Source organism: Stegodyphus dumicola, chromosome 1, assembly GCF_044657685.1.
Source record: "Stegodyphus dumicola isolate Sdum_Otavi_A_Nest chromosome 1, ASM4465768v1".
NCBI lineage: Eukaryota > Metazoa > Arthropoda > Arachnida > Araneae > Eresidae > Stegodyphus > Stegodyphus dumicola.
In genome coordinates this window covers 108,915,687-108,931,630 of record NC_140768.1, presented here as the reverse complement: position 1 = coordinate 108,931,630, position 15,944 = coordinate 108,915,687, and the positions used below count along the sequence as shown (strand labels likewise).

Below are 15,944 nucleotides of genomic sequence, written 5' to 3'. Positions count from 1 at the left end.
TTCTAGTCTAATACACTGATTTGCCCGAATTTTTTGCTTGTTTAGTGTGTAATGTTTCTAACAGATGGCGCTAGTAGTCCAGTAAAGTTAGAATTGCAAAACAACTGGTTTCAAGGTTAGGTTTTACTGAATTCTTTTACGCAAATAAAGGCGCGAAATTTCTTTTCACTAGCTCCGGTGTTCCGGCTACTGCGAATACTATTTGTTTTAAATTTGGAGCTAAAATAAAAGAAGAAATGAATGATAATGAGAAGCTTATAACTGAAGATATAACTCTGATATTGACTCAGATAGTGAATCTGAAATTTCACTAAATGATTCTGGAAGTAATGACAGTTTGTTGTCTGACTTCTCTAGTGATGAAGAAACGGAAAGTATAGATAATCTAATGCAAATTTGGAACTTTTATGAACTTGATATTAATAATTCTTCTTTGGAATCGAACAGATATGTAATAACAATAAAACATTTTAAATTCTGACATCTATTTTTGTAAAGTGTGTTTTCCAGTTCGCTTACTTGTTCGAAAAAAGCCAACTTTAAGGAAATATTTTACGATGAGATAAAAATTAGCATAAATCAATAAATTCAATACTTGTAATAGTTCTGACTGCTGATTTGGGTTTATATAATGACTTTTTTCATAAAAATGTTTATCAAAAATATGCTTATTTTTTGTCATAATATGACGGAAAAAAGAATCTGTTAAGTGGTTAAGTCATATTAGATGAATCTTTTAAATTGCCAGTTTTCAATTTCTTTATTAATAAAAAATTCCTTTCTATAATGCCTGTCCATGTCATAAGATTAGAAGCATTTTTAATATTTTTCATACTTGTGTCTAGTGAAAAGTAGAGAAATTAAAGGGAAGAAAAAGCATGTTAAGAAAAAGATTCTAGTATCAGAAGTAAAGCATTCAAATATTATGTTTTCATTGTTCTTCCACATGTTCTCCAAAAAGTAAGAAATTCATTGCAAACTTTCTGCAAAATACATCCATTACGTGTTAATACCATAGAGAAATTTTTCATTTTGTCACAATTTTCTAAAATATTCTGGAATGATGGGTCTATAAATCTTGCTTTCAAATCCTTCTAAACTTTCCAAGTTTTAATGTCTAATGTCCGGAAGAAAAATTACGCCTACCAATTTTGTAACAGCAAACAGCCAGAAATATTTTTTAAAAAAATCAGATGGAAAAAGTGTGAAATTAATTTTAGAGAGAAAACTTATGCATATTCTGAGAATTCTGAACACTCTGAGAAAATTACATGAAAAAACTCTTATCATGAAAAAATTAAAAAGAAGATATTTTTAATTAATATGTTATTTTTTAAATACAATTTCAATATATTACCATTATTTTAATGATAGTTATCAATGTTAGAATGTTTAAAAAAATCGTCGAAAAATTCCCAAATCATGGAAACTAAAATTTTCTATAGAAACTGATCTTAAAAATCGCCAAATTTAGAGCTGTTCGATAAAAGAATTCACATCCCCAAAAGCAAAAAGTTGTTTAAGAGCTCTTCAGTAGAAAAAGTGAAATAATTTCGAGATACTTGTTTCGCTTCTTGCTCAGAAACTCGAGTATCCCACCATTTATATTAGAAATAGGAAATCATAACCCATTCAAATAACTTTTAGTTATTACTTCATTATTAGTGAATCGCCAAAAATATACCTCCAAACTGCTAATTCACACTCAAAATCGCAGTCGTAAAAACAGACAGAAATTTCACAGAATTAAAATTAAGGACCTTCTACCGGTTTTGGCCAAAATTAAGGACTTTTAAGGACCAAAAATCGAATCCAAAAAACTTAAGGACTTTTAAGGACTCTTAAGGATCGTACGAACCCTGAAAAATTATCTAATCACTGCCACATGTTCTATTCAAATACTATAATAAATCTAAAATGATCTAAAAAAATTAAACAAATAAAAAAAGAAACAGTTTTTCACAGACGATTCAGCACCGCTTACCTAATGCACATGCACTACTCATAAACCTAAACAGAAACAGACTGGCAACAATATTTGCTGCTAATACGAAACACTTATATCCTCGAATTTCATTAGAGATAGATTTCTCATTCAATTAATTCTATTCTCAGTTCACAACAAGGTAAAAATAAATAAAACGTCAAAATATTTTCATTAAAAATTGAAAAATATAGAAAAAAATAAAACACCAAATACAGTTAAAACAATGTACATATTTTTTTTTACAATTAAAATTACAGCTTCTATGCAAAAACATGCAATTTGGTCAGCAGGCAACAAGGCAGATTTTTCTGTGCACAAAAATGAAAGTTTAATTAAAAAAAAAAAAAGGTAAAAAGACACTAAAGGTCTTGGTAAAAAGACACTAAAGGTTCAGAAATTGAAATCACCATTCTGCTAAGTTTCAAAAGTAAACAAATATGGCTGTAAGTACACAAAAATTAGGCTTAGCCACATTTAAAAACTTTTAAATTGTTGACAATTCTATAACTATTGTTACAAAAAGCCCAGCCGCGGTAAGAAAGCTTCCCCACAAAGCGGGTTTAGGGTTGCCAAAAAAATGGCATGAAATTGCCCATTTGGCAATAAAATTGGTGATATGACATAGATGGATGGAGAACCTTCTAGAACGAATTCTTACCAGTTTGGCTCAGAATGTTCTCTAATGCAGCCTAAAAGCTATATAAACCCTGCCTTTGCACGTGGAGTAGCAGTCAGTGCCTAGTCCATCGAGTTGATCATCAGTCTAGTGTCAAGTTGGCCGTTGGAGTATCACGAGTGTATCATCGAGTGCATTGTGAGTTGCAGTGTAGAGAGACTCAAGAGTATGTAGAGTTCTGAGAATGACCGAACCGAGTCAGGAGCTGTAATCCAGTGCTTTGCCGTGAAGCTGTGTTCAACGTTATAGACTAATGGCTGTGTTGTTGATTGTTTCAGCGTGCTTGTCGTAGTTTTTCAACGACTGTAAATGTGTTTTTGGAGTTGTCCTGAGTAATACCTGCTAATAAATCGTGTTTTCATTCTTCATCAAGTATTGTAGTTAATCACTCCAAATCCATGAACCCATACAAAAACGCCACACTATTTGCATGCAGATCAATTAAAAGCATAAAAACCTTAACCAGAAAATAAGAACATAATTCAAACTTTTTTAAAGGAAAAAATGTGCAATTTACCAACATATAAGAATTAAAAAACTGAGATCAGGGAACCAAGTAACATAGTGGGTATATGTCTATATATATATAAATATATATCTATATCTATATCTATATATCTATATATATATATATATATATAAAGTAAATATTTTTATATATATATAAAGTAAATATTCAGAACTAATATTTCACAAAGACCAGAAATTGAAATTCATAATTAATAAATTTCAAATAATCATAGAAATGCAACAATGAATTTAGTTTTTTCAACTACATCTTAATTCATTGGATTATTTGTTTAAAGGTAAACATTTTGATTAAGAAATTATTCCCTGAAGTATTTTGTTTTTCACTTGTGTTTTTTCACTTTCTATACTTTTAAGAAAATAGAATTCTTTTCTAAGATTTTCTAAATTTTATTAGGTTTTACACTAAATAATTTTATTTATTTCTCTTTGTGTTTTGCAAGAGTAAAAATTTTACTTTAATTTCATTCAATTAGTATGGCTTCTGTTTCTTTGACTTAAAAATTTTTTTTTTAAATTTTCTTTGAAATATTTTAACGTTTTCCTTTTAGTTTCAAAATTACATTTATGTACAAGATTTTAGCCTTCTGAGTGACTTGTTTCTTGCCAAAGTTTTTTAGTTTCGCCAATGAAACCAAGATGGCAAAAATGTACGTATCATTCCGTATCGCCTTGCAAATTTAAACTAGAATGTATTAAAAGTGAAGGGAGTTCTTAATTTTGTTTTGTATGGCCTAAATAGATTTTTTTAACTACATCTTAGTTCATTGGATTTTCTGTTTAAAGATTCACATTTAACTTTAAAAAACTTTTTCACTGAAGTATTTTGTTTTTTCACTTTTGTTTTCAATTCTTTTAAAGGGATAGAATTCTCTTTATTTAAGATTATTCTAATGTTTATAACTCTTTTTTTTTTTTTTTTTTTTTTTTTCCCACTTGCTATGGGCAAGGGCCAGAATTTTCGGATGAACTATTATAATTATAATTTAAATACATTGGTTCATCGGCTAATTCTGGATACAGAAAAGCAAGGATTTTTGTATAAGAGAGATTTCAATTAACTTCACAGTTCCTTCCCCCTGATGAAGTGACATTGAGAATGATTGAATTCCTCTTCTGTTTTTATTTATTTTTCTTTAAATTTCATAATTTTTGAAGAGGGGTTTTTCGCTTGTTTGAAATGTTTCGGTTTTAAAATTTTTTAATTTATTGTTGCATTTCTATGATTGTTTGAAATTTATTAATTATGAATTTCAATTTCTGGTCTTTGTGAAATATTAGTTTTAAATTTCTTACTTTATGTCTTTAATGGTAATTTTTCTGCAGCTTAATGCGGGAAAATAACTAGGCATGTTCGTGTTTTGTTTTCAAACAAATTCTTTCAAACAAATTATATACACACTTTTTTGTGCGTCCGATTGCAACCAAAAAGGGAGGTGCGCAACTACATATTATTGCAGTTCTATATACAATATTTCAACGTTCTGAGTTATGCCAGATACATACGTATGTACAGATGCCACAAAATAAATCTCTTCAGAATTCACATTTAAATCAGTTTTATAATTTTTTTTGGGGGAAAGAGTCCTTTATTCTGTCCTTACGTACAGATGTCACGCAAAAACACCATTAAATTGCATACAATAGTGGTCAAAATGGATATTTTCGTCGAAATATGATACCCGGAATTTTTCGTGATTACAATACTTCCTTTACTTCTTACAAGAAAGTAAAAAGCCAAAGCATAAATATTTGCATAATTTAACACTCCTTTGTATTAGAATGACAACTTTCTCCTTTTACTAATTTCTTCATACTCCATATATTTGAAGGCAAAATTTGCTTATTTTATAATATAATGTCTTTTTTTATATTTTTACATGCATTTGCATATCCACAGCTGCCAACAATGAAATAAAAAACACCAGGAGTTCCTGGGAGGTTTTTGGACTGCATAACAATGTCATTTCAAAAGAACTCCAAAACTGAATTAAATTCACTTTAATAATGCATAATGCATGATTCACATAATTGAACTACTCGGGATTGCATGATTCCCATAAATAAACAAGAAAAATTTGTAAAATGCTGAATTCAGAGTAGCTGTGTATATAAAAATTGAAATTCACAGTAGAAAAGACAAATGAATGAAAGAAATTTCTGGTCTAAAATTATAAAAAGTCTTATTTTTATTATTACCAACTTGAATATCAAAATCCTACATTTAAAATTACATGAGATTTGGGGGAGAGAAGATGTATTTCAGACGTAAAAGCCAATGTATGTCATAAGCCTTAAATGTGAAAGTAAAATATCTTATTCTATTATGAAATCCTGCCAAACATGAAAGTTGGCAGAGATGTTGCCAAACTTGTACCAATCATTCTTGCAGATGTTTAATGGAATAGATCATTCTTTACATATATAGATACAAATTTTACATAGCATATAAAAACTTAAACCATTTATTGCAGTCTTTCATGTTGTAACACCAATATTTATCCATTTTGAAATGAAGTTGCACATTGTGTCTTTCTTGATGCTAAGATCCTGTAACTTAGAAACTACTCAAATATCCCACAAAAGGCAGGTCCCAAATATTAATCACTTTTTTTTTTCCCAAAATGTGATGAAAAAACAGAACTTGTACCCTTCTTTACAAAAATGAAACAGGCTTATCGAGAAATAATTGGCTTTATAAACAAGGCAAAAGTCTTATGAATGTGCTTCTTATGATCATGCTTATCCATTTTGGGTGTTCAATTACGTTATTTGGTGACAATGTGCTAATAATATAAGGACCTCTATAATAGTGTTATCATTCTCTACTTTATTTAAGTTTTTTTGGGGGAGGGGAATTTTCTAAAATATTCTGGTTACTTGAGCTTTCTGGTTATTTGAATGCTGAATAATTGGACTTTTACTGCATTTATAATATAACTCTTATGTAAAATATATTAATGTTTAATTAGATATCTTAAATTTTACATCCTTCCGCTAAATTCCTTTTGCAATTTTCTTGCACATTTATCCTACGAAAATCCTCAATAAGGAAGGTCAATATCTATCTATTAGAGTACTTTTAGATACAACGAAACTGAAATTAACAATCAATGCACATCCTATTGTGTGAATAAACTTGCTAGGTCAAATGAAATTAGTAAGACAAAATTATGCTGAAAATCACTAAGTATGGAAGAATTCAACAAAGGTTTCATAAATTCAATAAATTTTATTTACTGCTTGAAAACATTTTCCTTAGTGAAGGCTAAAATTTAAAAACAGAGGTATGGTCATCTACCAGAAAATATTATGGAAAATTGGTAATTTCACAGAAAAAACTAGGAGAGTTGGAAGCCATGCAAATGATATACAGTCAAAAGTCGTTAATCTGGACGCCCATAGTCCGAAATGATCTATAATCCAGACCTCAAAGCTACAAACTTTCTGTGCATGCGTCAAAGCATAATGCGTTCATGCATGTGCATATGCGTTTATGCATGTGCGTAATAACTTTACGAATGCGCATATGCGTGTACGCTTGCGCATAATTCGTTTACGCATGCGCGTTTAATGTATAATGAACATTATAAGCTAAGCTAAAATTATCTAATTATCTATTTCAGTTAATGTTGCAGATAGCGTTGTTCCTTAATTTTCTAATTGGATCTGGCTTATTATATTTTGCAGACTGTTAGAGCAATTTCATGAAAAGTAAGCTTGAACTTTCAATTATGTCAAAAAGAGTTTCTGATTCTGAAGCTGCCAAAGGATCTACAAGGTGAAAGCATGTTTCGATGTCCATTAAACAAAAAGTGGAATTGCTGCAAAAAATGGGTAAAGGCATGAAGAAAGTGACAGAGAGGTGATTTGTTTCTCTAACCATTCCGAAATCTGTTTATCAATTTCACACTGCTCTGCGGGGGAGGGGGGGGGGACATCACAGCGCGCAATGAACTGGAAGTTGATCTGTCAACACTATCCTCCTCTTCAGGGCAGATGTTTTTATTTTATTCGGCTTATAATTCCTTACTAAATGTAGTGTTTCATCTCGATGTACTCCGATATGATTTAAATCAATTTCCGCGTCATTATAAATATCACGAATACGCATAAAATAGTTTTCTGGTTGCAAATTTCAAATTTTGACTATGCGTAATTTATGCTTTACGCATGCGCGTGTTGAAAGAAATGTTTAATAAAGTAAACAAATAAATATTAAGCTTTTTTTTTTTGTAAATTTTGATATCCTTTAGATCACAATTGCTCTTTATTTCATAAATTACAATTTCATATTTTTAATTGTATAATTTCTGCATGCCATCTTACCAGATTTAAACTGATGATCTAGAATCCGGAAAAATCGATAATCCGTAATCGCCAAAGTCCCGATGAGTCCGGATTTAAGACTTTTGACTGTACTAATGTTTCATATGAACTGCTTCATAAGGGTTCCCCTATCCTTATGCAGGTCTACATCCTTATGAGGATGAGTTCCTAACTTGAATAAGCAACCTTCATAAGGCTGCAGGCACCTTCATGCTGGGGAACCACTATGCAAGTCTGATTTTCTGTGTATTATTGATTAATTAGTTAAGCAGGGGATAAAATAAATTTTTGACACTTTATAAAAAGTCCCCATTATTCATAAAAGTGTTGTGGAAGTAGAGATTTAATGCATCCATTCTGTAATTAATTAGTAATGCGAATGAAAACCTGGCTTTCTTAAGGATGCCCTGGTATAAAAGTGCCAGCACCCTTACCAAAATAGCTTTTTTTTTTTTTTTTTTTTCAAGTTAAAAATTATCTCCATAAGGCTGTGGGCTCCTTTACATTGATGTATCTTTATGAAGGTTTCTCTCTTTTTGAACAGTGGCTGACTGTTAGTTTAAAATAGGAACTAAGATTATTTCACAGCTCGATTTGACTCACAACCATAAGAACAGCAAGCTGCAGAAAAAAGTGCGACAATTATTTTTTTTTCCACTTCATTTCCATTTAACGTGTTTTGCTTCCCAGATAGAATGCAAATGAGAGCTGATTTGAATTACAGTATCAAGCGACATGAAGAAAATAAATGCTATGCCAATATGATGACATGAGTTATAACCGCTAATGGGAAAGGCATAGCAATTGCCTTGAAGTGCCTATTTTAACCTTCCAGTATGCGCGTTTGGGAATTTTACATGAGCATGCGCGCGTCGTATTTTTTACGACATCTGTTATTTTACCGTTTTTGGCACGAAAAATGACAGAAATGAGTGAATACTGATAATAAATTTGTTTAAACATAAAATATTAACCTTATTACTGCAAAATACAAATGATGTCACATTTAAATGATAGTAAATTATTTTTAAACTTTTAAACCAGTCAGGTGGAAAAGCAATGATATATTTCATTATAAAAATTTTAAAAAATTATTATTTAATAACTATATCTTAAAATCCAAGCTAGTTTTAATATTCATCTGTCCTGTGCTGTTGATTTGTCATCGAATCGAAGACAACTTGTCAGAAATAAAAATCTCTTGTAGATCATCACAGCTCTTGTTATTTCAATTCCGGTGCCATCACTTGTGCCACTCACATTATTTCCACAATTAGGCTACTCAGGTAACAGTGCTATTATTCTCACATCCAAAAGTGTTTCCTTGCCTTCTTTTTCATCAGATAATTCTTGAAGAATGCGAGCAAACTCAGCTGATTGTACATATTTTTTTACCATGAAAACCAATATAAAAATTATAGACTTGAATTTAAACAAATTAAAATAATACACATCAATTAATAACGCAAAATGCCAAAATATTTGAGAAAACGTATTTTCCGAATTTTCCCCGACGACCACACTCGTGTCGTAACTTTTGTGAAGAAGCTGCCAGGTAGCGCAAAAGCTCAGTAAAAAAACAAAAAAATGTCATATGACTTCCTTTTGGCACATTCCATAATGTGGGGAATGGTTGAAAGGAGGAATAGAAATGACATTCAGATGTCTCAGCTGTGATATGTGAAAAGTGTGCATTAAAAACCGAATTTGTCTTAAATTTTGTGCATAGCACGCATGCTGGAAGGTTAAAGTAACAATCTATAATATAAGTACAAGGGCACCTTTATGATGAGGCACTATTATGAAGACATCTTATTTCATGTGGTGTAATTTGCAAAAGCACTTAAGATTTAAAGCTTGATTATAAGCTTGTTTTCCTGCCAGGAAATAAATGTGAAAAATTAAACTAATCAAAAATCTATTATCCATTTTGGCATGCTATGTAAGAAATCTTTTTAAAAAATTCCAAATTGTAAAAAAACAAAAATGCATTTTATTTTATTTTTATTTATTTATTTATTTTGAATATTTAGAAATGTAAGATTAGCCTAATTCTAGATTCCTAACATAGTTTTTATGCTTTTCTAGCAGAAATTTAAGTCTTTTTTTTTTTTTTTTGTAACAGATAATGCAAATATTTAGATAATTTACATAGTACTTTTAATATTTTATTCATTATTATACAGAAAACATTATTATTCATTATTATATGTAAAATAGTAGGAGAAAAAACCATACCCTGTGCTTTCTAGGCCACTAAATACACAAAATTTTTGACCTGAAATTAAAAAAGGGTAGGAAGAATGTTTAAAATACCTCATTAATGTATAGAATTTTTAATATTAAATAAAAGCAAATATTTTACCAATATTTTCCAGTCTCTTGGTCTGTTCATGCAGAGCTGTTTTACAGCTTTTAAATGCTTCTTCCAACTCCACACAGCGTTTGCAGTTTGATACATTTTCATGCAATTTCCTACCATCACATAAGATACTTGTCAAACTCAGTAAAATGAGAAAAATAACAAAATATAAATAATAAAATATAACAAAATATTTTAGTTTTTTTAATTAAACAAATATAATTAACAAATGTATATTACTCTTTAGTTTCCTGTAATTTCAATTTCAACTCTTTATTTTCTTCTTCAAGAGCTAAAATAAATAAAAACCTTTATGCATATTTATCATTAAAAATTATTTTAAAACAAAAAATATGCACTAACTTGAAATTTAAAAAAAATATACACTAACCTCAAACTGTTAAAATATAAGTTTAAAAACATTAGAAGAAATTCCTTTTATTTATTGAGAATTTGATATATATATATATATATACATTATTAAAAACAGATGAGTTAAGTTTAAAAAGTACGCAGTCGTGCTCTGTATCCATGTTTATTTACCATAAACTGCAGACGCTACAGCAATTTGACAGGAACCCAAGTACTCTCAATTCGATTGCTGTGATACTAACTCCCAGATTCTTCTCAGTTTCCCATAGCACAGCTTCCTCTATGAATGGTATGCTTATACAGTACGAAGTCCATAATCTGGGCTCGACGGACTTCAGCAATTCCGGATTAAGGGTTTTTCCGGGTTACAGATCATCAATTTAAGTCTGGTCATGCAGAAATTATACAATTAAAAATATGAAACCGTTATTTATGAAATAAAGAGCAATTATGATCTAAAGGATATCAAAATTTACAAAAAAAAAAAGGGGGGCTTAATATTTATTTGTTTACTTTATTAAACATTTCTTTCAATGTAAGTTGTTTTTTGTGCTGAATGCACATGCGTAAACATTAAACGTGCATGTGTAGCATTAAACGCGCAAGTGTAAAGCATACAAAAAAAGTTTGTGGCTTTGAGGTCCGGATTATAGACCATTCCGGATAATGGACGTCCAGATTATAGATCATTCTGGATAATGGACATCCGGATTACAGACTTTGTACTGTAGTACATTGCCAACACACATGGCTGCTTACTAAGAAAACAACCCACACTTAGGTCCCAATCACATTATGTTTCGGCTACGTGGGACTTGACGTCGAAAGGGACAATTCTCAGCACCCGCACAATTCCAGGAAACACATGTAGCTAGGTTACCATACTCACTTTACTACAAAGATTTGAACGGCAAACAGTAATCGATTATCGGTCAAATTGGGATCACGTAATCCTTCAGAAGCAGAACTTTCGTCTGATTCGTTGTCTTTATCCGGGACATTTTCGGCGAGGTTTGAAAGAATCTCGCGTAGCCGCAACATTACTTCCATAGCTAGGCGGGACTTCACTTCAGACGGGGCTTTTTCTAGGAATCCTCCCATTTAAACCAGTGCTACCAGAATTGCGTTTCTCAGAAAAGTCCTGTCTAGCAGGGACTGTAGCCATGTGTCATAACCTCTTTATAGTCTGTGGTGTAGTTGTCCAAACAAAGGATAACTTTACAAAAATCAGTTTAGAAAGTGAACTTTGGCGCAAAAATCGGCGCTATACAAGCCAAATTAACAAGTCAAAGAATTGCACAAACTTGGTATCCATTTACTGGCAAAAATCACCAATTTTCACCGAGTGGTACCCGTAAATATATTTTTACCAGAAATGTTTAATAAAATAAACAAACAAATACTTGGCTTTTTTTGCAAATTTTGATTTTTGCAAATTTAAATTTTTTGCAAATTTGGTCATAAATGCTTCATTATTTCATAAACCACTATTTCATATTTTTAATTTCTATATGTCATGTTACAGTCAAGTCTTTAATCTAGACGTCCATAATCCGGAATGATCTATAATCCGGACCTCAAAGCTACAAACTTTCTGCGCATGCGTCAAAGCATAATGTGTTCACACATGCGCTTATGCGTTTATGCATGCGCGTAATACCTTTACACATGCACATATGCGTGTATGCATGCGCATAATACGTTTACGCATGCGCATTTAATGTATAACGAACGGTATAAGCTAAGCTAAAATTATCTATTTCAGTTAATGTTGCAGATTGCGTTGTTCCTTAATCTTCTAATTGGATCCGGCTTATTATTTTTTTTGCAGACTGTTAGAGAAATTTTATAAAAGTAAGCTTGAACTTTCGATTATGTCAAAAAGAAATTCCGATTCTGGAGCTGTCAAAGGATCTACAAAACGAAAGCATGTTTCGATGTCCCTCAAACAAAAAGTGGAATTGCTGCAAAAAAATGGATAAAGGTATATCCTTTGTTTCTCTAACCATTCCGAAATCTGTTTATCAATTTCATGCTGCTCTGCGGGGGGGGGGGGGGGGGGTCAGCACCATCCTCATCTTCAGGGCAGATGTTTTTATTTTATTTGGCTTATAATTCCTTACCAAATGTAGTATTTCATCTCGATGTACTCCATCTTTCATATGATTTAAATCAAATTCCTCGTCATTATAAATGTCACGAATATACATCAAATAGTTTTCTGGTTGCAATTTTCTAATTTCGACTATGCGTAATGTATGCTTTAAGCATGCGTGCGTTGAAAGAAATGTTTAAACAAATAATAAGTAAACAAATAAATATTAAGCTTTTTTTTGTAAATTTTGATACCCTTTAGACCACAATTGCTCTATTTCATAAATTACGGTTTCATATTTTTAATTTTATAATTTCTGCATGACATCTTACCAGATTTAAATTGATGATCTATAATCCGGAATCACCGACGAGTCCGGATTAAAGACTTTTGACGGTACTAGGTTTGAACTGATGATTCAATATCCAGTAAAATCCAAAATTTGAAATCATCAAAGTTGCGACAATTCCAAATCTCGGACTTTGTACTGTATATCATTCTTATTATTTCATTGATCAGGATTCTAAATGTCATATTCAGTCTGCTGATAAATGCCAAAGAGGCACTACCATCAAAACTCAGACTGTGTGCACTAAAGAAGTATGCATCTTTTAACTATGATGTTAAATGCCATGTTTAATTTTGTAACTTCTGCTTAGGATAATTTTTTGCTTAATCTATGTTTATTAACTCCTTATTTTTAAATTTTAGTAAGTCATTTAAGAAGCCATAAATATAACTACTTTTTCCTAAATTCATTTTGATGAAAGAATTCTTAGTGCTTCTCCATTCTGGAAAATAGCTTCAGAGATGAAATAAAAAATAAATAAATAAAAATACCTCTAAAAAAAAAGAAAACTTGAAAAAAAAAAAAAGCAAGTTTTTGAGATTAAAGTGTAGCATAGCATAGAAACAAGCCGAAATATGCCAATATCATGCTAAAAATGCATGGTATGGCTTTAATGGGAAAAAAAACCTATAATGGTTATCACGTTGTAGTCAGTATAATAATGTCAACTATAAGACAACCATTTCCACAGAAGAATCATTATTGCAATCATGGTTACCTTAAAGATAATTTACTATATACTTGAATAAAACAAGCAGCACTGTTTTAAAAAATACAGTTTAATTTGAACGAACTTTGCCAGAATGTTGCTAGATTTATACACTTTTAGTACATCCACTTCATAACAGAACATAGTAAAACTCTCAATAGTATAACATAGTACAACAGCTTATTTAAAATACTGCATCAAGTTTATATCTAAAATTTATTAAAGTTATTTTATTAAGCACTGAAAATGTTGTTAAATATTTACACAGGTTTAAATTTCAACCAAATGATTTATGCGACTGTTAGTAGCAGCCACAAGATGTGAAACATTTGGTTTTTTGCTGCCATTTTTGATTCACTTAAGTTACACCTTCCAACCAACTTGAGGAGTTTTTTAAATATTTGCCTATGAATTGCTTGTATTTTTTATCTTTTGTTAATGTTGTAAATATCTGTAATTTAAATTTATTATTTATTTTTACATATAACTATCTTTGTTAGCCATACTCTGTATTTGTGTTGCACACAGCGAGATTGTATTTGTCATAATAAAAAAAAATTCAAATCACCTGTAAGCGTGTCACAAGCGTAGCTAAGGTTTTCCATGCCCGGGGACAACTAAAGATTTTGTGCCCCTTTCTGTGTTCCAAGAATGGAAAACATTTCATTCTAAAATTTGTAGCATCAATTTCACACACTGTGCCTGGAGACAGATTTTCCCCCTTGCCCCACCCAAGCTACGCCACTGGAGCGTGTAAAAGCAATTCTTAGTGGATATCAACTAATGTAAAAATCATTGGTGAGCATCACAGTTATATATTCTTTAATTATAAAAACAAGTTATTTGAAATTATGCACAAAATTCAGCATTTTTTTTTGCATTCGAAGATACAATTTAAGGTAAAATCCTAGTACACGGTGCAGCCTTGACGAGACTTTGAAAATTATCGCCGACACCAAAATCTAGCTACGTAGTGTATTTGAAAGTTTCTCCTGCATTGTCAAAAGTGTATTTTGACATTTTACATTTAAATTGGGTTTAATCCTAGTGTCCGGTGCATACAGGATTTGGCTACTTTTGGCAATTTTATGACGAGCAGTAAAAACGGGACATATACAATGAGTAGTTAACGGGTCATTCATAGAAAATATATAGTTAAACATAGTATATTCTATGTATATAGTATATATACTATGTATATACACACATATTATATAGTGTATAGTATACATATATAGATGTTCCTTTTTGGTGTTGATTTTCAAAGTCACGTCAAGGCTGCACCGTGTACCAGGATTTTACCAAGATAACAATAAGAAAATGTTTGTAGTTGAAAATATTTTATTATTATCTTAAATTGCATTTTAATCTACCTACATGTAGCTAGATTAAAATGCAATACGATAATAATAATTAATCTACCTATATGTAGCTAGATTAAAATGCAATAAGAAAATAATAAGATTTTTCAAATACACTATGTTACACTGTATTTGAAAGTTTTAAGTGTAGCAAATACACTGTTAAGATTTCAGTTACACTGCATTGTTAGATTAATCATTACTGGTAAAAGTTTACAATTGGGTGCCCCTTGTTTATTGGCGATTCTTTTTTGACGCCAAGATCGGGGCCAGGAAGTCACAATTTCAAGATGGCCGCTACACAAAACCAAAATAAGAAGTCGAAGAATTGCATAAGATCTGTGTCCATACACATCGAACTGTTTTTACTTAAAAAAAATCCTAGAATTGCACAAACTAGGCATTGCGCACTGCCTTAAATATGTCCATGTACACATCAATCTATTTTCATTTAAATAAAATCGAGAAGCTGAAACTAAGTTAAAAATTATCGTTTAACTTCAGAAGTGAGGTTTCATCGCCAAAATTTTTTTTAAAATGTCGCCAATCGAAGGGGCATCCAATTCTACACTAAAGCTAGCATTACTATTTAAAAAATAAATTACAACTTAAAGATTGCTAACCTTTGACTTTTGATATATGAGCAATATAAACTTGTTTTAATAAAGCTTTAACGGACGTGCATTCCATCTGCTTTATCAATATTTATGTACAGCCAATAAAGACAGAAATTACAAAAATCGAAGCTAAAAATTCAAAAACAAACTAAATGATACACGAAAGAACTGGACAAACATTTATTCTATTTTCTCAATTTATCGAGAAAAACATTGCTATCGAGTTTTAAAACATTGCGCCATACGTATCGGTTATAGTTAATACTTAGCTACGTAAAGGCTACGTAATCAAGGCCAACTTATACTCAAAGTGGCCAATGTGAAAATATTCTTTTGTGTTTTCGGTGGCCTCCGTGAAGCTTCTACTGACCGCAAGAGGGCGCTACTATTCCGCTACACTTTGCGAAGTTAACAATGAGAGAAATAATTGTCTTGTTATATGCAAAATTTAGAAACGATTAATCTGTAGTAGTCAGAAATTATATATTTCTTTTTAATAAAAATATTTTTATTTAGAAAGAAAGCATGAATTTTCAAGTTACCTTTTTTTTTTTTTTTC

The 15,944-nt window shown here is 30.8% G+C and overlaps 1 protein-coding gene across 1 annotated transcript in view; it reads right to left on the bottom strand.

Moving 5' to 3' along the window:
* Nucleotides 1–15,696, bottom strand: part of LOC118202802 (uncharacterized) — a 45,877-nt gene extending 30,181 nt beyond the window's left edge. The window contains exons 1-4 of the mRNA XM_085819204.1: nucleotides 15,392–15,696; nucleotides 10,123–10,174; nucleotides 9,886–9,995; nucleotides 9,759–9,798 (exon numbers count right to left, since the gene is read on the bottom strand). Coding sequence (XP_085675330.1) covers nucleotides 9,759–9,798; nucleotides 9,886–9,995; nucleotides 10,123–10,174; nucleotides 15,392–15,458 — 269 coding nt within the window. The 5' untranslated portion in view covers nucleotides 15,459–15,696. The remainder of the gene's footprint in view (nucleotides 1–9,758; nucleotides 9,799–9,885; nucleotides 9,996–10,122; nucleotides 10,175–15,391) is intronic.
* Between the last annotated feature and the right edge of the window lie 248 nt (nucleotides 15,697–15,944).